This window comes from Leptidea sinapis, chromosome 1, assembly GCF_905404315.1.
Source record: "Leptidea sinapis chromosome 1, ilLepSina1.1, whole genome shotgun sequence".
NCBI lineage: Eukaryota > Metazoa > Arthropoda > Insecta > Lepidoptera > Pieridae > Leptidea > Leptidea sinapis.
Genome location: NC_066265.1, coordinates 1,666,261 through 1,692,178, shown reverse-complemented (window position 1 = coordinate 1,692,178; position 25,918 = coordinate 1,666,261). Strand labels below are relative to the sequence as shown.

Genomic DNA, 25,918 nt, shown 5'->3' with positions numbered 1-25,918 from the left:
AACAAATTGAGTTTACACAAGCAAATGTTAATAATATATTTTTTTAATTATTCAAACTTACTTTCCAATAGCTTCCAATACATGAATTGCATTATCACTATGACCCCTTCGCGTCAAGGGTATATTCTTACAAGAATCAGGCAGAGATCGTTTGAGAATAGCCTGCAGTAAGCCATGAGGAGCAATCTCTACACAGACAGCGTCACGCGGAATCAAACGCGATGTTTCTTCAAAAAGTACAGGATTCTAAAATATTGAATAAAAGAGATGTATAAGTTAAATACTGTACAATATTAAATAATATTTTATACAACACTTTTTAAATATAATGATCCAACAATTTAACTACAAAATCTACCTCTAAATAGGTTAATTCAGCGAAAAGGCGTATTAACGAGTTTACACACCAAGCTTTATACTACTTTATAATATCATTGGTCTGCAAACGAAAATTTTAATAAGATTTGTCATCCACGTTTTTCAATACTACAATGGAGTACCAACCCAATATTTTCGGTCGAATCGCATCAAAAACGTTTTAAAATACTTACAAGCAGATTATTGGTATGATATTCTGCAGATGAATATTTTGCTGCATCTGTATTCCATTTATCTTCAGGCACGGAAGTAGACACCCATTTTTCACTGCGAGCCTTGGGTTCCTTAATAACTTCTTTCAAGTATTTCAGTAAGCCAGGACCTAATCCAAAAGCATACCCGTAAATATTATGGTTGTGTTATCGACATATGACATAAAATAGTTACAAAGTTTGTGTTTATAATAATTTAATGCTGCAAGATGAGGTAAACTACTGAATCGTTGAAACAGAATGATTTTTTATGAGTGAGCACATGGCCATTACCTGCTTCGGCAATGTAGCGAGAATGATAAGCAATGTTTGATGACGGCACTTCTTTTGCAAATATGCCGTCTGCGGTCAACTTGGAAACAAATGCACGCATTTCATCAGCTGGACCTGAGATTGTACTGGAGTCAGCACTATTGTGACAAGCTACCTCAATCTCCGGTGGACACATCTTTGATACCTGAAAAATATTTTTTAAAGGAACTTCAAGATCAGACTTTACAACAACTATATAATAGTAATAGTATAGTAATAATATATATATAGTCTATGTCATCTAATAAAGCAGACGCCATCCACTTCTTTATTAATTCAGAGGTCTTATTTTTTTATTAATACATGGGGCATACTAAAAGTCTTGCACTTCTAGCTAATCGGAACTATTTGAATTTCAAATGTTGTTTCTTCAAAATTTTTTGAAACATCGCAACCTTAAAAAAACAATTGGCGGGAAATCATTTGTCAATTGTTTTTTATCACACTTCAAAGTTATACGGACGCAACGAAAATGGAGTTAAGTCGAAAAGATTTTAGAGCGATGATTTTTCTGATTTTAAAAGTTCTCTCTCTCCGCAAGACTGTGCCACTTGTCTTCAAAATACTTTTGTGAGAAAAGGACCTTGCTTGAGTACCGTGAGGCGATGGTTTGCTGAATTTCAGAGGGGTCGGGATTCTGTACATGATGAATTTCGTTAAGGGCGGGCTTCAACTGCCGTCAACGAAAATAATGTGGCTACTGTTAACCGGCCAATTGAAGGAAATCCGCGGATTACCTATGCGACAAATTTAGGACTATTGTGGATTGGTATGAGCCAAATTCAATTTTTTCCAAATTTTACACTAGGAATTGAAAGTTCGGAAACTATGTTGTCGTTGGATCCCTCATAAACTGACAGCGGAGCAGAATCAGGCTCTCGTGGAATGATGCTCACAGATGCTAATGAAGTACGGCCACAGATATTATAAATAGGATTTAAAATGTAAATTATTGAAAGTCAAAAACTACTACCACAGAGTAATAACTTATTATAATAATGCTCTCCTTACATTCCGTAGAATGAAAAAACATGTTTTAAACTTACTTTTTCATATCCCACACCAACCGCAGCCATGGAACCGCGAATAAAAGGTGTTTGTACAGAAACCAGACCACGGCTGTAAGCCGACAGAATCATCTCTTCAGCGGTGAAACAGCCATCGGCATATGCACAGCCCAGTTCACCCACACTGTGTCCTAGAAAAAAAATATGATCATTGGACCTAGCATTTTACTTTAAATCAGTCCTTAATTCAGCCCCAAATACTTATCCGAAAATATCGCATATTTTCAACTGTGGATGCCAATAACAGGCAATGTTAAAGTTAAGCATATACCCAATTTAAAGGTCAGTAACGCATATATGGACCCCTGGTGTTACCGATGTCCATGGATGGTTGCTTTAGAACTTCCCACCAACTGAGCCTCTTGCTCTCGCATAAAAAAAACTATTATTGGCTTTACTTATATAAACAACAACATTACAGCACATTTCCGAGTAGTTTTTGAAGATTTTCATATCTGATATAACTATAATATAAATAGGTTTGTAACTGTGACAGTCAACGATCACAATGCTGTAAGGCTGTGTACTAATAGTTCATTGTTTTGTCAGAGCGCTCCATAATCAGCAAAGTTTATCAATAATATATGTATAGCAAATTTGATATATCTGATAGGATATATTACCAATTATTTTATCCGGTACAAATCCTACTGCAGTTAGTATATCAGTGAGTCCAATTTGAATGGCAGCAATACCGACGAACGAGTGCAGAATATTATCGAACATAGTCTTGTCTTGAGATGTTATTATATGAACAATATCAATTCCTTTAGGTTTCAAGACTTTATCACACCTGCGAAAAAAAATTGCAAATTTTCAACAGGATTGTTCAAAATTATTTTATATTGCCATACACAAAATTCTTGACACATTTACACCAGCATAGGACGGATCGAGCTTAAGTATTTAGAAAAGTCAATCTTTAAGGCTTACATCAAAGTCATCTGATCAGTTACATGTAGAAATATTAACTAATTTTGTTACTAAATTAAAATTGTGGGTAATATCTGGTTAAGGAAGTTGCATTGTCACGTGATGAAAACTGGATATCCTTAGCCAAAGCAACAAAGTTACCCTGGCCTGGATACCGGGGCACAAAGACATAATAGGCAGTGAGATAGCTGACCGGTTAGCTAAGGATGGAGCCTCATCACCCTTCATAGGCCTAGAACCCTTCTGTGGAGCCAGTGAATCTTTTATCCACAATGCCCTAAGGAATCAAGAAATGATGGAAGCAGCTGGTCCTCGTTACCAGGCCATCAACAGGCTAAGCTGCTTCTAGGCAACTATTAAAGTAAGCGTGGCAAACAATGCATAAGCTTGGACAGGAGACAACTGAGAGCCCTCACGGGTATCCTCTCGGGCCACTGCAAGCTGAACGTGCACCTAGCCAGAATGTTTCTCAGTGAATCAAATCTGTGCATATTCTGCTGCAAATCCGCCGCAGCCGCCGCCATACACATCCTTCTGGAATGCGAGGTCAGTGCCAGAATCAGGCTAGGGTCTTAAAGCACCCTCACTCAAAGCAGAGGACGTGCCCAGCCTGGACCCTCTGAGGATCCTACGCTTCTTAAAAAGAATAGGTCTGCTCTTTGCTGGAATGAAAATATTATATTCTGTGTAGCCTAAAGTGGCTAAACTTATAATGTGGTAATATAATCTACAAAGTGATTCTATTAATTTACTATATTAAATGCTGCTGTAGCTGACGACAAGCTACATGTAACTGAACAGCAACTTAGAGAAATCATAAAATAAGAGCTGATCTTGCCTTGAAGTAACATTAAAAGAATTACATTACTAATGACAGACATACTAATCATAACGCATGTAGCGAAAATTAACAGCAACAACAACAGACCAAGGGCTATCATTGACAAACTTATAAGCCAGCGAGTTGAGTTAAACGGTGCAGGTATGCATCAACAGCCTGACGCAACAAAAGTAAGCCCAATGACAGACTTTCTAACCACCTGGGCGGAAGTGGTCCTCGTTCACTCATTTTTAACTTTTAACATCTATCTCCTGTGAATAATAATCTACACGCTGCGCGCTGCGGAGGAGTCACGTGAAGAGGTTTGAGTTGAAGTACAAAATTAATAAATGAATCTACAACCCTAAGAGGGTGAATTCGAGGTTCAAATTTTATATGGACACTTTCGATAATTTGAAGGAATCAGCACAAGTGAAGGAAGGGCCCGGTTAGCCAATAGATCATAATGAGATTGTATAAAGAGGAGTCGTTGAGATTTTCATTGGAAGCTGAAGTTTTTAACTGATATTATTTAAATAATCTAGCAGTATTTTGTTAATATATCAAAAATAATGGTTAAAAAGCAGCTAAATTACTAGTATGCCTATACTGATGATGTATTTTTATCTGAATAGTATTTTTCTAATTTTTCTTTATTATTACGAAATTATTTACAAAACCTTTCAATGGCTGCAGCGAAGATTGGTATACGCATGAGATGGGCTCCCATTCCAACCCACTGGGAGCCCATACCGCTATACACAAACCACAAAGGTTTCTTAGCATCGTCGAAGTAATCTGACTTCTGCACCAAGCATACTGTCTCTTGATCCTCATTTGTGTCTAAAAGCGCAAGTAAATAAAAAGTTAATTAACTTTCTAAAATTTAAAACGTAAAGTCACTGCACGAATATTAAACGGTAATTCAAAGATCTTATGTATTAAACTCTTTGTGATATAAACTTGTAATACTGACTACAAACACGAGTACAGTTTAAATCAAGGTAACTCAAATGATAAAAATGGCTTTAAAACATATTAATTCCAAATCACTAGTTATTTCAACTTTCAATTCTTGATTTTTAAATCAACGACACTATGATCTGAAATTGAATCATGTTAATAGAACACTTCAATATACCCGAGCATTGCGAGCTGTGCATTAAATTTTTTTCTGCTACATTATGAAGTTTTTAGTAATAATAAGTGAAACAATAAACATAAACAATACACACAACTTAATAACCTACTTTTTTTTGCAGCTGATCGTTGTTATATACTGCCAAATTACAGCAAGAAGTAATAATTCAGATGCAATATAATCGTGCATTTATAACTAAAATATAGTAGGTAACACGAGTAAAATAATCAATTCATTACCTAAAATTGCAAATCCTCTACCCAGATGTCCGCTTATATGATTCTCATGGATATTATAGAATAAAGCCAATTCTTCTGGATCGACCGGACGACTTTTCAAGTCCTTAAAAATACTGTCTACCGCTGACTGTTGTCTGGCAGATATTGTGACCAATCGTGGTATGCTAGTCTGGTACCGAGACAGATCCTGCAAAGTATTCATAATAATATTTAAATGCCAACTCGCAAAGTTTATGCTAATAGGCGCTTTGTAAAATGAAAACCTGTTTGAAAATTCTGTACTCAACATACGAGTACGTAAGGAGTATGGTTGATTATGCATCAAGTATTCGGTCATCTCAGTATGCAATACATATATACAGATTAGAGTCTACACAGAAAAAAATTGTTAGATTCTTCAAGGATTACTCTCATTTCGAAATCTATGTATTTGTACGCTTTAGAATAGAACCTTCATATGTAATGGAATAACCTGATAGATTGTTCGGACCATAGAATTCGTCACACAACCTAGTTTTACGTCTATCATGTGACTATGAATTGTAAATATTTTAAAATGTAGCATACTTGAGAGTTAGTGAGTACACAGGTGTAGATATTTTCGCGATATCAACGCTTTTTACGCGAAATATCAATATTTAGTACATAGAAAAATATAGTTGTAGAACATGAACACGAAAACACTCAATTACCCACACCCTCACTCACCTAAACCTATAAATACACACACACACACACACCTCTTAATTAATAATATTATCGTACATATTTGTATTATTAATTTATAATGTAATGGTGATGTAATATAATGTTGTTGGATTATTGGTAAATAGTTAAATAACATCTATATTGAAGAGTCACTTACTGAATCTTAATACACATCAATTAAATACGTACTTACCAGTTGAATATTTACACAAATATTAAGAGTTAGTTATCAATTAATATTGGTTACCTTGGGTTTGTAGACTCTGTTCAAAAGTACATGCGCGTTGATACCGGTGATAGATATTCCGTTAACAGCGGCGTATCCTCCGTTGAACTTTTTGTGGTCAGTGACTACCTGAATGCGTTTATCACGAAGTGCATCTATATCGTCACGAACATTTTCGCAATGCAGATTTCCGGCTAAGAGTCCATTACGATACGCCAGAAGAACCTAAATTTAAAAAAAATATGAGTTTTATTGCATGTGATTCGTAATAATAAGTATAATATAATATACCACTCTTATACCTATAATATATAATATATTATTAATTAAATTACTTACAAATGAATACTACAGATTTTTCAATTACTTCATATATTATAAAAGGGAGGATTAATGCCAACTCTATGTCTTTGTAAGACGGAGTTCTGTTTTATTTCGATCTTAACATTTCCAACAAGCCTGACTTTAAACTACGTGCAGTCCAATATTTTGCATTTCGCGCTGTGAATATTATTAACTATAGGAAGTTCAACTAACTAACGTGAAAAACAGATACGGCTTTTTATGCCTACGTATAACTTGACACTCTCAAGGAATCAAAACTTATAGGGTATTTTCCGTTGACATAGAAATGTGAAATTTAGAATATGTAATACCGTAGTATACTACAAGTATAGGGAAAAGTCTGAAAACTATAATTTTGTAATTAAATTAAAAAAAACAGTATCTTTATGCAAATTTTGAATTGAGTTAATAATGTCATGTGGGATATTTTATGAAAGGGCTTCATTGGCACAAGCTTAAACAGATTTAGTTATTTTTATGAATTATAGTTTCGATTTATAACGAAGAATGAAGAAAGCCTTTATCCTTTTTTATAATTATACGTAGGTATCTACTAATATGTGCCGAACCAAGTCCGACTCGCACTTGTCCAGTTTCTTAGTTGGACTTGCTTTAAATAAAATATTTTGAGAGATACCGTTCAGCTCATATAAGATGAGTTTATATAATCTAAAAATATATTCTTATAATCTCATAACTTACCTTAAGGATAGAACAGATACCCGAAGCAGCAGCAGTATAACCAATATTAGAAGTAACACTTCCAACAAGCAATGGTTCTTCACGTCTTTGTGTACAATACACATTGTTAAATGTTTCAAGCTCAACTTTGTCTACTTCGTCTGTTGCTGTAAATGTATAAAAGTTGTCTCAGCTTTAGATCATCATGTGGCTTTGTCAATTTTCAGAACTTTTGGTATGTATTTAAGTCAAAAAAGTCCTTTAATGAACACTAAGATCAAGGAATAATACCAGAATATGAAAACTCCAGATTTCCTGAGAGTTCTTTTAATGTCAATAAAATATCTGAGAAAGATATGAGTTTTCTTTTTCGCTCTAATACTATCATCATTTAAATAATCTTGTTCATAAATAATTGCTAAAGATTAACAAATCTAATCCCAGGATACTCTGTCATTCACAGTTAAGAAATGAGATTTAAAGCAGCGACATTTGTTAGTAAAACGTTAAATTTAGTCATAACGTGTAACATATATTGGAACTTTAACTATTATACTATGCTGAATGAACTCATGAGACACTGGTGATACTTTTACATGTTTATTATATCATACACTTACCAGAACCCACAGCTTCAACGTATTTAACGTCTGCAGGATCTACATTAGCTTCCTTATAAAATTGTTTTATGAAATAAGTCATGTCACCAACGTCGCGATAAAATCCATATTTTGGGCCGGTTTCAGTTTTGACTATTTCTGTATATTCATTTTTAACGTGAAGCACTTCAGCATAAATACTAAAAATAAATTCAAATTAGTATGAACACGACAACATCGCTTCTATTATGATAATTTTATGTATGAGCAATTATATTTTTTTTATAATGTAAGTATGAGTTAGAAAATTTGCTAAGTCATCCAAATACAAAACTGATTTGGCATCAAGAGTTGTTTTGGATAGTTTGAATAGGACCAGCATATTATCGAAAAGTAAAGAAAAAATTAAGAAAAGTACAAGGTGGATACATGATACAATTCAGAGTTAAAAGTGAATACGAACATAGTGTGTTTCCTTTACTTAGCATTGTATTACCCACCACGGCACCACGGTGAAAAAATATGATACAATGATGTCATCTATACCAATATTATAGAGAGGTAAAGTTTGTGAGGTTGTAGAGGCCAATCTCTAGATCTACTGAAACGTTTTTGAAATTCTCTGGGCGATGTTATAACGCGAAGATAAAAAAGTATTTTTGTGTTATTCGGATTTGCAAAGTAAGTCAGAGCAAAAACGATCAAACGAAAATGTTTAAATGCGAACATTGTCTCAACAATGAATTGTATAAATGCTTGTAGGAGCATTCGAATACCAACTAATAGGGTTACATGTGGATGTTGTCGCGGGTCACAGCTATTTAATAACAAGTTTACATACCGTTTAGCGTCTTTGGCTTTTTGTATGAAAAGTACGCTAATAGATTCCGATAGAGCACAGCCATCAGCATTCTTGTCAAACGACTTTGTTTTACCATCGGGACATAAATCTATAACCCTGAAATTTAAAGTAAATTTATAAATTTAATTAGTAACCCAAATCTATTAGTCATTTTTCGAAATGTAATGCAATTACAATTTAATTGTAACGAATTTTTTTTTGAAATAAACTAACGTTTCGCTCAGTTTCCTGCTCCCGTTCTTCTTAGGTCAGAGTGATAGGTATATGCTTTATCTTTTCCAACGGAAGGTAGATTTTTAAGGTCAATAAGTTAATAATAAGCCTCTTAATTAATTTAAATTTTTGAATTGTGATATTGGCTAGATTCCCGAGATAGTTGATCCTTTAGATTGAATCGCCAGTATTTGGGCTTCAGGTTGCGTAGATAGGACCCACAGGTCAGGTGTTTAGTCACTTAACGGTACGAACATGTACATCTTACTGAGATATACATTTTTATACCCATTCTTGGCAGCCCAGCATGAACTGAAGTAACTTGATTATAAGAATGCAGACTATCGACGGAAGTCACATTCTACATCTGCGACCGCTCCAGACTCCTGAGTCCAATTAACATCTTCACATCACGACTAGCAATACCAATATTGATATTTAATTGTTCTAGAGTAACAATACTCATAAAACGAACCTTGAAGTATGAATTGATTGTTGAGGATGGAGACAAAGACTTGCACCACCTATAACAGCTGCTTCGCAATCACCGCGACGAATAGCCTCATATGCCAACTGTAAAGCAACCGATGAGCTGCAGCAAGCTTGATCTACAGACATTGAGGGTCCTTTGACATTTAACCAGTAAGAAATACGATTAGCAAACATGGCTTTGCTGCACCTGAAAATATAATAAGGAATTGTATGATATTATTTGTGCAAACGTTATAGAAAACAGCAGACTCGAGATTTGAGTATGGCTCCGTAGCGAGTGTACAATAGACTTTATTATAGTTATTATTATTACGAGTATTCACGATATAAATATTTTATTTACTTGAAGCAGATATTTCGTTCAATTGCATGAATTGTCACGGCGGAACTGCGGAAGCGGCGAGAAACTCTTGACATATTGACACTAAATAGTACATCAATCTGCCCATGTGGCGTCTTCTTTTCGGTTTTTGGTTCTCTAAGTCACGAAACACACTACTAACGACGTCCATAAAATTGGATCTTTGTGTTAATTAATTGTATTGCAGAATAAGACCGCAGGATTCCATGCTTGTGGTAGTCTTAAACAATCCTCCCTATTAAAATCCATAGGTTGTTTTTTAATTTCGATAGGTTCTCTTACAAGCCATAGGTTGTATTGGCGTTTAGAAAAAAATACCCGTGGTTTATGCAACCCAATCCAATGGTTCTTAAAAAAATATTTATCGGGAGTACCCATCATAAAAAAAACCATGTAAAAGTTCCGCGTAAAAGTTTAAAAAGTGTTTATTATATTCGCGAAATGATTTAAAATAGGTGCCGCATTTTGCACTGTTAATATTTCACTTGTTATTTACATAATTTGTATTTATATAAATAGAAAATATAGTTATCTCTTTCAATTTATCTCTTAGCAACACATGTATCCATTCCATATAGGCACTAAAAATGCGTTTGGGAAAACGTCAGTATATTTGTGATACAATGAGAAAAAACCATTTTCAGATTAATTCCTTTAGGTGGTTTCAACTTGCTCCTCACAGATTTTTATGTCACTGGGTCAACAGCTGGTGTTGAATCAACTACGAAGTATTACAATATAATTCGTAAATATTTGATTAGAACATCAGGATTATTTCATAAACATAAATTCAACATCTTATTGTAACTTTCGGGTTCATGACAGACAGATAGACAAAGGAATAACTAAGTGAATCTGATATTTTTCTTTTCTTTATGAGGGACGGAAACATAAAATATAACAAGTGTAAATGACTTATAATTTACCCAGCAATGCCAAAACCAGTTTTAGCATTTGCAACATAGAAGCAGGCTTTCTCCGATTCTGACATACATGTGCCAATGTAGACACCGACCTTTTTCCCACTGAGCTGTTCAGGACATATACCTGAAAAGTAAATTCAACAAATAAGAGGCTTAATTTAATATTTATCTAAACTGGCTGCTATAAAAATAACTAAAGTAAACGAAACATGCGGTTTTCTCTTCTATTATGTGGCGATTTTTTTTCATATGCTACATAACTATGTCTGTCCGAATACTTGCTTTTTTGCGGTCCCATTTGAAGTTTATAAAGTTATATTATACCTAGAATATCTCTGGCCACTTTTAGATTTTCATTTTTAATTGTAGTCATTTGATTATTTCCCACAAGGTAATATTGATAAAAACAGAAATGGCCCTAATATTGAGGGTGCCCCATGGTAGTAACGCAAAGACTTTGCTCCTTGAGCTTATTGCACGGTTAAACGGCTCCCAATGCTCCTGTTATTTACTCTCCTCATAGCAACACGCCGTAAATGAACAATCGTTTTTTCTTTTACTGGTAGAAAGATAAAGGGCCTCTGTGCGTCACATAAATATTGGTACGGCAACCGAATTTTGTCCACCAGATATCAAAATATCAAAATGGGAGATTTAACCTGCACCCACCCAACGCTTCCTAACCATGCGTAACTACTACTATAGCTAGAGTACCCATATTTAAGAACCAATGCGACTTAAAGCTGAAAGTATACATAATACTGTTTTTTTGCTCTGTACTTCCCCGGGACGTAAAAAGAATAGGAGAGTCCCAGGCCCAAGGGTGTCGTTAAGGGCTTTTTAGGAGTGGGAGAGTGACGCAGCCGTCTTATGACGCCAGCACAATCAAGCCAGACTCGTCCGGATTAATTACCACACTGGCACCGGACAATACCGGCGTGAAGTAGCGGCCTAGTGCCGCTATGTTTCGCATAGGTTAATTTCGAGGACCGGAGGCCATTCGGACGACACGCCACAAGTTAAGATATCATCCCCACCATCTGGAGGTGTGGCGGTCCTCCACAGTGCGGTTTTCAAGGAGCTTTTTTTCCACGTACTACAAAACTGTGGAATGAACTTCCTTGTGCGGTGTTTCCGGGACGATACGACATGGGTACCTTCAAAAAAAGCGCGTACACCTTAAAGGCCGGCAACGCTCCTGTGATTCCTCTGGTGTTGCAGGAGAATGTCGGCAGCGGTGATCACTTAACACCAGATGACCCGTACGCTCGTTTGTCCTACTTTTCCGTTAAAAAAAAATAACATAATTTATTTATTCCGACGAGTTACAATGTTTCAATCATTGTGGCTAGTTTTTCAAAAGAATTTGAAATCGAAATAAGGGAGAACCCCTTTTTTACTCCCATGGCAAAAGCTGTACTGTAGGTCATATAGCTGTACTGCAGCGATATTTTTGAAATACCTAGAGCTGGCGGGAAGTGATGATAGGCGAACTCGATTATTCACCTCTTTTTGAATCGGATGCATTGCCGCCTGCCTGACTCATTACCGTGCAAAGACAACAAAGCAGTTTTCTGCCCATAGTACAGTTGCAGGCTTATATTTCTCACACCGAAGTAAGCTATAGGTGGCTGCTACTTCATCCCATGGCCAAGGTTATCCATGTGAGGATGGTACTTTAATCTGTATCTGTGTCTGAGTCTGACTCTGAATGATGTGCCATGCACGTAATTGTAATGCAGACTTGAAACGGTAGAGTGGCTCTCCTACATCAATTGTTCAACCAATTTATATATTACGACAACCATAGGCCTGTTACGTTCCAATTTTTTCCCCTTGCCGGGGTTTAGCAGGCAGATACATAATCCTATCAAGTTAAATAATATTTGTATATATTTAAATTTCTTGTATAAACATTTCTTAAACATCATACCTAAGAAATACTAGAACAACATTACAAACACCCTAATAGAAGAAGAATTATAAGGAAGGGCTCGAATTAACGGTCTTATAAATTGGAAAGCAAAACTCATGATATTAATATGTGCACAAATCGTATAATAGTTAACATTTGTAAGACTAACTGTGTGATTGAGGAATGATTTTGAATCCTATTTTTATTACTTCTTTACCTGCATCGTATATTGCCTCATATGTATGTTCAAGAATTCTCCTAGACATTGGGTCCATAGAGTTTCCTAGTCGGTAATGCACTTTGAAGAACTGAGCATCGAAATGCTTCAAATCAGGAGCTTGGCCGGTGTAATTTGCGATCTCTGGGTGGTTATATTCCCACCTCGGTTCTTTCGACACCACTGGATTTACCTACAAAAACGATATCGAATTTAGTTTTAGCTAGTTGAAATATCGAGTTAATGAGCAGAAGCAATCATCATCAGTCAGAAGACGTCCACTGCTGGATAAAGGTTTCCACGACGATCGGTCCTGCGCTGCCCTCATCCAACGTATTCCGGCGATTTTAACCAGATCGTCGGTCCATCTTGCAATACAATACCAAAGTATTTAACTGACATTTGGATGACGGTTTTGGATTGCATTATACAGTGGATTTGTTTGTATTGGCGAGTTCACGGGATTACACGAAAAACATTTTCAGAAAATTACTGGGATTTTCTTGCATTTCCATTGTAAGAAACTATCGTAAATCATAAGTACCTGTCTTTAGTTTTTTAGGCTTTCGTTTCCATTATGTTGGGCATTTTCGTATTTCTGGCGGGGTAAATCTACCAATTGTTTGTCTTCTATGCTAAAACTTGATATTTTTAAAATAATTGCTTACCACACAGCAACAAACGCGACACAAACAAAATATGAAAATTATGAGAAATGGTGCTCAAGTTCATTTCAAGTGATTGATTATCATATAGGAATATTTATATATTATTAGATATATTCAAACAAAACAAATCTTATTTACATTTTATAACTATATTTACAATACTATGATTACATAAAATTAAAACTATCACTACACTACTACTATAACGGGGAAGCGACCATATTTAATAACAAATTATAGTGAATTATAAATATTCTGATAAGAATAAAAGTGTTTTCGTCTTAATTAGGGATACATTTATATATTCCAAAAATGTAAAGGGATTATCAGTGGCATATAACCTCTTTGTTGTTACAAAAAAGAACTGTATTACCCGTTTAAATTGAAATGTCTTGATTACTTTCAAATAATTTGCAGTTACTAACCTTACTTTGTAGGGATAATACAATTATGCACCAGTGAGTAATATTATTATGCACGTGTGTGTTATACTTCGAATTATGGCCCTAAGAACGATGTAAAGAGACTCACTTTACGATCAAGTGTTATATGTGTTGACTTTTTAGCACATTCTTAAGTTTATTCCTTTTACATTTCCGTAGGTCCTACAAATACATATTCTTACAACAAGTAAATTAGATATTATGCGGTGACTTAAGACGTAATGTTTTACCTTCTTGTAAAGTATTTCCTCAAGCTGCTTAACATTATAGCTGTCAGGGAAAGACCCCGCCATCCCGGTGATGACCACACGGTTTCCTGCATCAGCATCACCTAGGGACTCCGGTTGGACTAACGTTTCTTGCTGCGGTTTTGGCGACATGATGATTGTGGCTTATCCTATAAAAATATAATTAATATACTTTTTTTTATAAGAAGCTACGAAATTAGTAAGATGTTCAGCTTGTAGTAAAGGAAACGCTCTGTATTGTAATACAGGCCGGCTACGATTGAGTGGAAAAGTAAAATTCAACGCTTACCTTGAGGGACTTAAGATTAATTGGCCAATAATTTTACTACCTGCACTACAGTAAGTGATACGACCTGCATTGAATGCAATTGGGTATTATGTAACATCCAAATTCGGAGTACTGAAGTAATTGCTATCGTCGCCAGACTAATTAGAAATTCCCCGTTGATCAGTAAATACACAAAAAACTGCGCCCTTTAAATCACAACACAAGTAGTTCTTGCAAACTCCTGCCATGCCCTGTACTTTCCCCGGGGCATAAAAAAATAGGGGAGTCCCAGGCCCATGGGTGTCGTAAGAGGCGACTAAGGGCTTTTTAGAAGTGGGAGAGTCACGCAGCCGTCTTTTGACGTCAGCACAATCGGGCCAGACTCGTCCGGGTTAATTACCACACTTGCACCGGACAATACCGGCGTGAAGTAGCGGCCTAGTGCCGCTATGTTTCGCATAGGTCGACGCCCCTCTCAGAACGTCCGACCATTGCCTGGTCAGGAGTGTAGTGCCTATCCGACGCCCACGTCGCAGACCACCAGCGACCCGCCGCGTTTGGCACTACAAGTCAGCAGATTGGGATAGGATGCGTTCCTTTTTTGCATCCTACCCTTGGAGCAGGGTTTGTTTCCCTTCGGATGATCTTAGTACCTGCGCCGTTGCAGTAGCCGATGTGATACTACAGGGCATGGATATTTTTATACCAAGCTCTGTAGTACCGATCGGTGGCAGATCACAGCCCTGGTTCGATGCGTCAGTTAAAGCAGCATCTGACTGCAAAAAACAAGCGTATCGAACTTGGGTTGCGGCGCTGGGCACAAAGGATCCGAACTGCATAGTTCTTAAGAGGAAATACAACCGTGCTTCCAGATTTTTTAAGCGGCAAATCGCCCGTGCAAAGTCACAACACGTCGTCAAAATCGGCGAGCAGCTTTCCAGTAACCCGACCGGAACACGCAAGTTCTGGTCGTTGTCGAAAGCTGCTCTTGGTAACTTCAGCCAGCCGTCCATGCCGCCGTTGCACATGAGGAATGACACCCTGGCCCATACGGCAAAAGAGAAAGCCGATCTCCTGTGCGCTCTTTTCGCCTCCAACTCGACTCTTGACGACAACGGAAAAACACCGCCGACCATCCCGCGGTGTCAGAGCTCTATGCCTGAAGTACAGTTCAGACAGAAAACTGTTAGGCGAGCTCTGTTTTCGTTGGACGTCAGGAAGTCGAGCGGGCCGGATGGCATTTCTCCAATCGTGCTTAGAACGTGTGCCCCTGAGTTGACGCCGGTGCTAACGCGTTTATTCCGGCACTCTTATTCCAAAGGCGTAGTCCCTGACTCATGGAAGTCAGCCCTTGTCCATCCGATCCAAAAAAAAGGAGACAGTTCGGATCCGGCAAAACTACAGGCCTATTGCTATAACCTCGTTGCTCTCCAAAATCATGGAGAGCATAATTAGCCGTCAGCTCTTGGTATATCTAGAGGGTCACTAGTTGATCAACGACCGACAATACGGCTTTCGCCATGGTCGGTCGGCAGGTGATCTTCTGGTATACCTAACACATAGATGGGCTGCGGCTATTGAAAGCAAGGGGGAAGGCCTGGCAGTTAGCCTGGATGTAGCGAAGGCCTTTGATTGTGTATGGCACAAGGCGCTCCTCTCTAAACTTCCATCATTTGGGCTTCCCGAGAGCTTGTGCAAGTGGACCTCCAGCTTCCTCACTGGGCACAGCATACAGGTCGTTGTCGACGGACATTGCTCGAACCCGAAGCCCGTGAATGCTGGAGTGCCCCAAGGCTGTGTGCTATCTCCTACGCTGTTTCTTCTGCATATCAATGATATGTTGGATGCCATGCACGTCTCTCTCGGGAAATCGTCGACCAGTGCCGGGAGAAACTTGTGTCTTCTATCGAGTCCTCTCTTGAGAAGGTCGCGGAATGGGGTAAATTGAACCTTGTCCAATTTAACCCCCGGAAGACTCAAGTTTGCGCGTTTACCACTAAAAAAACCCCATTTATCGCATCACCGCTCTTCGACAACACTTCCCTAAAAGCCTCGCCTAGGATCGGAATACTGGGTCTTGAAATCTCGAGCGATTGCCAATTCCGTGGCCATCTGGAGGGCAAAGCCAAATTGGCTTCAAAGAAACTGGGCGTCATTAATAGAGCACGGCAATACTTCAAGTCGGCCCACATTCTAGCGCTGTACAAAGCGCAGGTCCGGCCACACATGGAGTATTGCTGTCATCTCTGGTCTGGCGCACCCCAGTATCAGCTCGATCCATTTGACCGCGTGCAACGCAGAGCAGCTCGAATTTTCGGGGACCCAGTACTCTGTGAACGGCTGGATCACTTGGCGTTGCGTAGAGACGTCGCTTCATTGTGTGTCTTCTACCGCATTTATCACGGGGAGTGTTCCGAAGAGCTGTTTTACCTAATTCCTGCCGCCGAATTCCACCTTCACACGACACGCCACAAGTTAGGATATCATCCTCACCATCTGGATGTGTGGCGGTCCTCCACAGTGCGGTTTACAAAGAGCGTTCTGCCACGTACTACAAAGCTGTGGAATGAACTTCCTTGTGTGGTGTTTCCGGGACGATACGACATGGGTACCTTCAAAAAAAGCGCGTACACCTTCCTTAAAGGCCGGCAACGCTCCTGTGATTCCTCTGGTGTTGCAAGAGAGTGTGGGCGGCGGTGATCACTTAACAACAGGTGACCCGTACGCTCGTTTGTCCTCCTATTCCATAAAAAAAAAAAAACTCCTGCCAACAAGACAGAAAAATGTGCTGCTGTGTATCCTGTAGAAACAGCTTCCAGCCCGAGAAGGAATAAAGCTGTAATTATGTATTTCGTCGGTATGTACTGTCGAAAATTAAATTGTATTTCATTATAATAATTGACGTTTACATGGCTTCAAACTACGCGCAAAGGAACTGTGCATTGTGGTTGCTTTTCGCATAGTTACTTTCCATGATGAATTATGCAACAAGCCAAAAATCTAACAATACAGATATTATAAAAATACAATTAAATTCCAGCGAACTTCGAAAAACAATTGTGTAGGTATTATAAAGTACTGGCAAGAAAATATAATGTTCCAAATTTGAAAATTTCAAAGCTTGTTAAAAATATTCGTTTCGATTTGATTTACCCGCAGTTAGTGTTTAGATATTGTGCTATAAATAAATATATAAAAAAGTGGTCTTATTTAATTTTGTTGATGTAAAATTGTATTGGTTTTTCGTGACAAATTTTGTGTCGTAATATGGCAGACAACGATCGCTGGTAATATACTTTTCTTCAAGAAGACTGTACTCATTATTATGTGTCGGAACCGTTTGGTGTCAGTCGTTCAGACGACATGAACTAGGTTTAAAGAAACCGGTTCCTTGAAAAGAAGACCGGGATCAGAAAGAAAACGATGTACTGAACCCAGGGACGATCGATATATTGTGAGCTAGACTACGATTTCAGAAGTCTACCTACAATAACATCAAAAACAATCTTGCATTTTTTATGAATGTGACTGAAAGCGTCAGGAAGAGACTTCTAGAAGTCAATTTACACAGTCGAGGAAATCGAAATTGTCCTAGATTACTCCGTGGGCACCATTTTGCAACGTTAAAATTTTCCCAAAATGGTGCAACATTTACAGATGTAGAATTAATTCTACCTTGCTTCAGCAAGGTTTTATTTTATGATGAAGCCAGTATCTTTTTATTTGGTACCGACGCCGAAAAATGCTATAAAGACCAGGAGAGTGTTATGCAGAGGTATGTTTTGGACGGTGAGATTAAGAAATTACGACATGCAGCCCACTGTATGTCGTAATTTCTGCCCACACTCTGTCATGTTTTGGGCTGTCATAGCTTCTGAAGGTCTACGGAATTAAGATTCGTAGAAAATGGCTCTCTAAATGCACAAAGCTATATCAAGAAACTCTTATTTCCTCATGTACAATCAGCTTTAGCTGTTACAGGAAGTGCTTCTGTTTTTATTGACGACAATGATGCAGCACACCGAGCGGGTGACGTAGATGCTTACTTAAGTGAAGTCGGAATCCACGGTTTAGATTGTCCAGCAAGAAGTACCGACCTCAATCCCTTTCAGAATCTAAAACGACGTGCTAGAGCTCTACACCCAGCCCCACAGAACATCCGAGATAAGCTCTCGGATGTTCTGATGAAGGACCACCGAATGGTCCGAAACTAAACCGCGAGTAAAGCCGTTTTAATGAATAATTTATTGATGAATGTTCTTTAGATTATAATCTGTATAGTTATTTCTTATAAAGGGTTTCATCTGGTGTATGTTCACTGTTTTTTTTCCACTTTACTTACTTTGTGAATATTTATATTCAAACAAGAAAGATAATCGATATAATATAGATATGTATTGTTATATTCTCACGGCTCACATAATATTATATAGTAAATAAAATATTTTTTCTCTACAAGTGAATATTGTAATATTCCTCTTTCAGTTCTTAAATCGTAAATAAGAGAAAGTCAATCGTTGTATCTTATTTTTTTATCAAAATGAGTAATTTCCTAAAAATCAAAATAAAACAAACAAAGATTGACTTAATTACAACATCAGGGTTTTTACCTCAGTAAGGCTTCTTAGAATCAGAATAAAAAAATACGTCAACCAAAATTTGACAAATTTTGGTCCTAAACTAACCTAACCTAACCGTATGATAGACGTTTCTTTCATAAGAAATATAAAATTTTAAGAGAATGCCAAGAGAAATTTTTCAATTATTACTCTCGGATGTCGTCAGCAGTAGCTTCGGTGAAATTTTGCACAATGTGCGTCCATCCATCACTTTCATGAATACGTACTTAGTTAGGATTCTGGAAAAACTCGTTTGACGACAGAATTTCAATGACCCGACAACACGACAATCCTTCACGACGGTCGGCCGAATACTGGCCAAAAAACCACCCGCGGTGAACGTATAGTGAATTAATATCCACTAAATTCTATAAATAAAAAATTTTGCCGTGATATTTTTACGCGACAATTTTGTAACATTTCACGGTTTTAAAATCAGTCGAGGGAAGAAACCGCAAGTGCGGCCGCTTGTCTTCGTTTGCTTGTTTCATAAACTGCGGCTTAACCGTAGTGCGGCCTAGGCCTGAATAATATTGTTTGATTATTTATTTTGTTGCATCAAATCCCTATTACAAACTGTTAATACGAAAAGTACTCAAATAAATCAAAAGTGCCCGTTTTTTGCTAAGGAGCTTATTTAAGTGAATTGGCCTTTCATCTTTGTTGTATGCAGTTGATGAAATTACAGCTATTCAAATCACTTTAAATATGAATAGACATATTTCGCTGGTTCAAAACTGCCAAATAAATTTTAATTGAAGTCCGTAAGTTAAAGACAACTCCCTCTACTCTTGCAAAACTCCAATTTGAAAGTCCCAAGCAGAATCCCCCGACAAGCAATCGGTTTTTACACCAAACCGTAGCCAGAAGACAAACCTGAAGCTATTTTCCTGCTTTAACAAGGCTAACAAAAATTTATAATTCTAGTAGCAAAGAGGTTGACATATTTCATGATACATTACCCAAAAAAAAACATGCATTAAGATTGTTAAGGCCTTAAATTGTAATAACTATGCACTAATAATATAGATGTACCTAAACATATATTCATAGTTTACCTACTTATGTTAAATCTGAAGTATTTTTTTTTTAATTTTGAATATTGCAATTTTTTTATACTCCTTTTTAATTTTTTTGGAAAATGATGTGACTCGATAACTTTAAATAAGTTGAACATCCAATAATGTGTAATTCAGTAAGTAATGATTTAAGTATTTTTTTGATGTAACAAATTTTGGTAGTTCTAATAAAAACATACTTTCACAGAAATAAAAAACACAAACTTCAATAAAAGAAGACAAAAATTAATAGAGTTTTAATAGGTAAAAAACAATAAAAGAAAAGGAACACAATGATACTAAATGACTTAAATTGTGTAACAAAAAAAAATAAAAAATAATAGTAAATTGATTAGTTTCATTTGATTTTGTTTTTTTTTTTCTTTAAAATTAAATTCCGATTGTAAAAGAAGACACAACTTACCCCGACAAAAAGTAACAAGTAATTAACACACAATAGACGCCCTTCGTAAGTGAAATATGTTTAAATACCTGTGATCGAAATATAAAGCAGTGGTCACACTGAAACATGTTTAAAATAATTCTTCAAGATTAAATAAAACTGCAGAATAAACGTATTTTCGCAATATTTCCAGAACTATACTATGATATTGGGTTCTTGAAAATACCAAAAGGGCTGACAACACTCTTTCTCTGAAATCGCAAGAGATCGGCAGTGATGATTATATTATATATAATACTAGCTGACCAGACAGACGTTGTTCTGTACATAATAAATAAAATACCGTTTTTGATGAATTTGTCAATAATTTTTCATTGTAACATAATAATATGTTCCTTGTTGTTATAATGAAATTGTTTCACAGCAGAACTGTCAAACCGCGCGTCAAAAATACTCTCACAGAAAATATGTCCAAACAAAACAAATATTGGAAATAAAAATAATTATGGGTCCCAAATCGAAATAAAAACTATCCTATCTCTTAAGTTTGACTAAACTGCACTCCATGAAGTAATCCCCATTGAAATCCGTTCATTAGTTTAGGAGTCCATTGAGGACAAACATTGTGACACAAGATTTATATATATTAAGATTGACATGAAGGCTCGTGTCATTTTAAAATAAAACTTGTAAAATCACTTGAATCTCAAGTGGGAGATGTCAAGCACTAACTTCTTAGAATTGTAAATGTAAATGTTGTGAGTTTTCTAACCATTAATCTTTATTTATGTTCATTTTTATATGCTTTAATTCTATCCTTAAGTACTGTCGCAGGATTTATCTGTCTAAATTTAAATGTTGTATCTACCTATAAATGGAATTCTATATAAACTTAGTACCTAAGACTTAAATAATTCTGTTGGTGGTTCGAATAAAATTAAAAATGGACCACGATCATTCGTTTCGATGGAGGAACTCTTAGCCAAAGTCGTACTAATTCGAGAGAAAGACTTTATGGAAGATATCGGGACCAGCGCGAAAATTGCAAAACATCTTTCGTAAACCACGAAATAGAAGCGTTGATATTATGTAATAGAATGATAGTGAGGTGTTGCATGAGTCAAGGGCTATAATATATAACCACCTCAGGTAGAGATAAAGCGATATGGAGAGGATTAGTTGAGAACGCTTTGATATAAAGGATTGTTCAACGAAAACATGAAGTAACTAAGAGTTTAATGTGGATTGATACTAAATTTGTATACTTTTGCAATACCGTACTATGGTCAGGTGGTCTACTCTCTTTCTCCGAAATTAAACTTCGTAAACGAACGAAATTTAAACGATGTTTCGATAGCGATAGACCCGACTCTATTTTGTTTTCGGACACATCGACGAAGTTTGGAACCATAGTCAATATTCGGAAGGGTGAACGATTGAATTGAACGTTACTTTTAATCCAACTAATTTGGAGAGTTCTATTTCATCCTAGCGATGGGCAGTAACTAATACCAACCAAAATCATCTGTATTAAACACGTAATGTAAACATGTCAAATTAGAACTTACGATTTTTTGTTGGGATTCTGTAAGAAGTTTTCTTAAAAGAGTTCTCAATTATGGTGCTATAATTTTTTTATCATATTTTAAAGTGCTTTTTAGCACACCTCGCAATCGCTATACTTACTCATTTCATCAAAAAGGTTTAAGTGCATATCAGTTATATACTTACTTATTTGTTTTTTTTCACTAAAAATATTGCCTATACTTAATACCATTATTTTATAGGTACATCTTTTCAAATGGCTGCACATACGATGATGAAGCTATAATATATAAAATTTATTAATTTTTATGGCCGAGTACTCTTTGTTAGCTGTAAGTAAATATTTATGTAATGATAAAATTAATAAAAAAATAAATGTTAAAAATAATGTAATTTTACATTGAAATTAACAAAATACAAAATAATTACTGATGATATACGATCTCAGTGTCTTTCTTATTTCTTGTAGTATTTTTTTTACAAAGTTTTATTACGCAACCCGGCATTTTAGCACAGCGGAGACCAATCTTTTATATACCTATTGAGTTATTTCTTCTTTACTTCTTCTTAAAATGAAAATAAAATCTAGTTATTTGTAGCCTTATAATCTTAATGAAAATTTAAATTACTTTAGTTGATCTCATAACGATTATTCTTACCTATTTAGTTATATGTTTTTGGATTTAAATTTTACTATTAATTAACCAAACAGAGTGATGTGTCCTTCTATTATAATCATGTGTCTCAGTGTTTGTTCCTATAAAAAGTAAAATTCATTGATTGTTAAATACAACATGATGTTGGTGTTCCGTAAAAATGAAGAAATAAATCTAAGGCTAAATACATATAAATGTGAAATATAATATTAAGTAATGTGTTACAGTGTACTAGTTACTTTAGTTAGAATTGATCAATTAATATTGATAATGGTATGAAACAATTATGTTTAAAATTCGTTGGGTATAGGTTAAAGAGGTCTAGGTTAACACGAAACTAATATTCATGCAAGAACGTTGACGTCTATATGTCGTAGTCAGGTATAGAATTTGTCATTTCATGATGTGGCCGATTTATAACACCGACAAAAACAATTTAAATAATAATCCAAATGTTTTGAGTTTTCTTTAGTGTTAATTCCGCCAATATTTGTCTTTTAGTCAATCTGCACTTAAACAGACACATGTTTCGACACACGAGGAATCCTCAGGACATGTTGACTTGCCAAAATCTGGCACGAGACTCTCACATACGTGTCGAATTGTTTAAAAGACAAATATTGGCGGAATTAACACTAAAGAAAACTCAAAATATTTTGATAATTATGGATTTCTGAAAGTAACGCCTACTTCAATAAATAATTTAAATAATTCAAAATCATGTACATTTTGTGGATTAAGAATATTTTCCATGAGGATGATCACATTACTAAGATCAAGATTATGACGTGTGAAGTTTCATGGTGATATTTCAATTTGCAGTAAGCTTTTTTTAACTAACAAGAAAATCAATTAAGGATTTTTTCTATAATTGGAATTTTTTACCGACTTCAAAAAGGAGGAGGTTCTCAATTCCATTGTTATATTTTTTCCCCCTTATTTATAATAGTCCGTTAACTTTAAACAGCCGTTAAGGAGCTTTTTTTCTCATTCTGACTTAGGTCAATAGAAGAAGACTGAGTGATAATTAGCAATGCTTTAAGTTAGCAGACTATTAAGAATAAGGGGTTTGATGTATACTGATTACGTTGAGATTTATGATTTAATTTACGTGATTCTTTGATGCTGAATAGTTGCAATTTGGCCACATAAAAATTTTACATAGTTTGACCCAGTAGTTGTCATTTTATGGTCATTTTTTATGAACATTTTTGTTTACGTGGTCGATGTAACTATAGTTTGTGTACGGATTTTTTAGGAGTTTTCATTAAGGTTGATTATTTAATATTATTAACCCTGAGTCTTAGGCTACATGTCATTCAAAGCTAACACATGTTCTTCACGTTATTTCACTCTCTCACAAGAACGTGAAATAGAGTTACAAAGAACATTTTTTTAGAATTGATTGCTTTTTAACCGGCTTCAGAAATGTGGAGGTTCTTAGTTCCGTTGGTATTTTTTATGTATGTTTTTCGTTCCCATTTCTTGGGATCTGAAATCCTTAAGGCAAGCGGTACCTTTTTTTGGCCTGCCTAGCAAGGCATAGCTACTTAAAAAAATGACTATTTAATATATTATGACTATAAAAAGCAAAGAATATTGTAGACTCAATTTTTTCAATCTACCTTTTACATTAATAGCTAAATATTTATTTTATTATTTCAATTTTTGATTAATAATTTTCAAATAACTGTCAAATATCATTTATATCTCGAACATTTCAAATTTTATTCTATACACATTAAAATATCGATCTACAATGTTAAAATGATGATTTTAATACATGCCTTGAATAACTTCTAGTCTTTTAACACATTACTGGTTGCATAGAGTACCTATTAGGTACAATATTAATTATATTTTAAACCTAAACCTTTTACATTTGTCGTACATTGCACATGATGTCGATTCATAGACATTGCCAGTAACATACACACTGAAAATTTAAAAATAAAATTAATACTTACCTCTGATATATTTTTTGTATTAATTGTAGTATTTTGTTGGAAAGTATAAACAATTTTCACCGACTATAGTGGGAGGCTCCTTAGCACAGGATGCCAGCTAGATTATGGGTACCACAACGGCGCCTATTTCTGCCGTGAAGCAGTAATGTGTAAGCATTACTGTTTTTCGGTCTGAAGGCTAGCTAGTGAAATTACTGGGCAAATGAGACTTAACATCTTATGTCTCAAGGTGACGAGCGCAGTTGTAGTGCCGCTCAGAATTTTTGGGGTTCCTGCACTGTATTGTAATGGGCAAGGCGCATCAATTACCATCAGCTGAACGTCCTTCTCATCTCTTCCCTTATTTTCATAAAAAAGACTGCAAAATCAACCAAATCCTAAGAGGTTTTTAGACTAGAAATTTTTCATGAAGTGTTCGAATCAATAAATCTAATCTTAAATCATTTCATTCAAAAAACGACACAAATAAATAATTAATATTACCATTTACCACTATTTCATTAAAGTTGAATTATAATGAAAACATGTGACAAGAAAGAAATTCTCTTAAATCAATATTTACAGCTTCACTCTTTTCCCAAATATTTGTACGATGAAGAACAAAAACACAAGCTTTTCGACTTTATGACTAAGTTTTAATACATATAAAAAAAGTTAAAGATAAAAACTTAGAACATAAAATATATTTTTAACTAAACAATCCAGAACGAATAATGGTTAACGCCATTATGAGAGACTGATCTGTCCAAAACATTCTAAATGTTTTAATATGACCGTTGGAACATAAAAAGAAAATTAAAGGGCTCCTCGATGGTGGAATGATTTTTTTTTGCAAAAGTCCGAATGACGTATCGCAAACTTTCCCAATCTGTTGACTTGTAGTGCCATACTTGCCTCTGACATGACCATTTAATAAGCATGGCCATAGGCATTCCTGATCTGATCGTATGTTTCAAGAAGGGAGTCGACGGAGACCTGGCATCACGAGTGACCGTATTTTGCTAGGGGTTGTGCTGCTGATATCAATTTTGTTTCTTGCACTACAAAAGACGACCGACATAGCCCAAATGATTGCGAAACTGAAGCGGCAGTGGGCAGGGCACATAGTTCGACAGACAGATGGCCGTTGAGGCAGTAAAGTCCTCGAATGGAGACCATGTACCGGAATTCGTAGTGTTGGTAGACAAGGTGGACCGACGATCTGGTCAAGATCACCGGAACACGTTGGATGAGGGCAGCGCAGGACCGATCGTCGTGGAAATCTTTGGGGAGGCCTTTGTCCACCAGTCGACGTCTTCCGGCTGATGATGACTACAAAAGAGAGATTTTTGTCCTCCATATCAGCTTGGCTATAGAAGGTCACTTAAAAAATGAAAACGAATATAATTATTGTTGATAG

The 25,918-nt window shown here is 36.0% G+C and overlaps 1 protein-coding gene across 1 annotated transcript in view; it reads right to left on the bottom strand.

The window, feature by feature from the left end:
- LOC126979615 (fatty acid synthase-like) overlaps positions 1-20,399 on the bottom strand; it is a 53,433-nt gene extending 33,034 nt beyond the window's left edge. The window contains exons 1-16 of the mRNA XM_050829047.1: positions 20,373-20,399; positions 13,986-14,152; positions 12,645-12,837; positions 10,516-10,636; positions 9,212-9,415; positions 8,503-8,619; positions 7,683-7,861; positions 7,084-7,229; positions 6,058-6,261; positions 5,103-5,289; positions 4,403-4,565; positions 2,593-2,762; positions 1,949-2,100; positions 864-1,047; positions 552-700; positions 62-246 (exon numbers count right to left, since the gene is read on the bottom strand). Coding sequence (XP_050685004.1) covers positions 62-246; positions 552-700; positions 864-1,047; positions 1,949-2,100; positions 2,593-2,762; positions 4,403-4,565; positions 5,103-5,289; positions 6,058-6,261; positions 7,084-7,229; positions 7,683-7,861; positions 8,503-8,619; positions 9,212-9,415; positions 10,516-10,636; positions 12,645-12,837; positions 13,986-14,135 — 2,504 coding nt within the window. The 5' untranslated portion in view covers positions 14,136-14,152; positions 20,373-20,399. The remainder of the gene's footprint in view (positions 1-61; positions 247-551; positions 701-863; positions 1,048-1,948; positions 2,101-2,592; positions 2,763-4,402; positions 4,566-5,102; positions 5,290-6,057; positions 6,262-7,083; positions 7,230-7,682; positions 7,862-8,502; positions 8,620-9,211; positions 9,416-10,515; positions 10,637-12,644; positions 12,838-13,985; positions 14,153-20,372) is intronic.
- Positions 20,400-25,918: the final 5,519 nt, after the last annotated feature.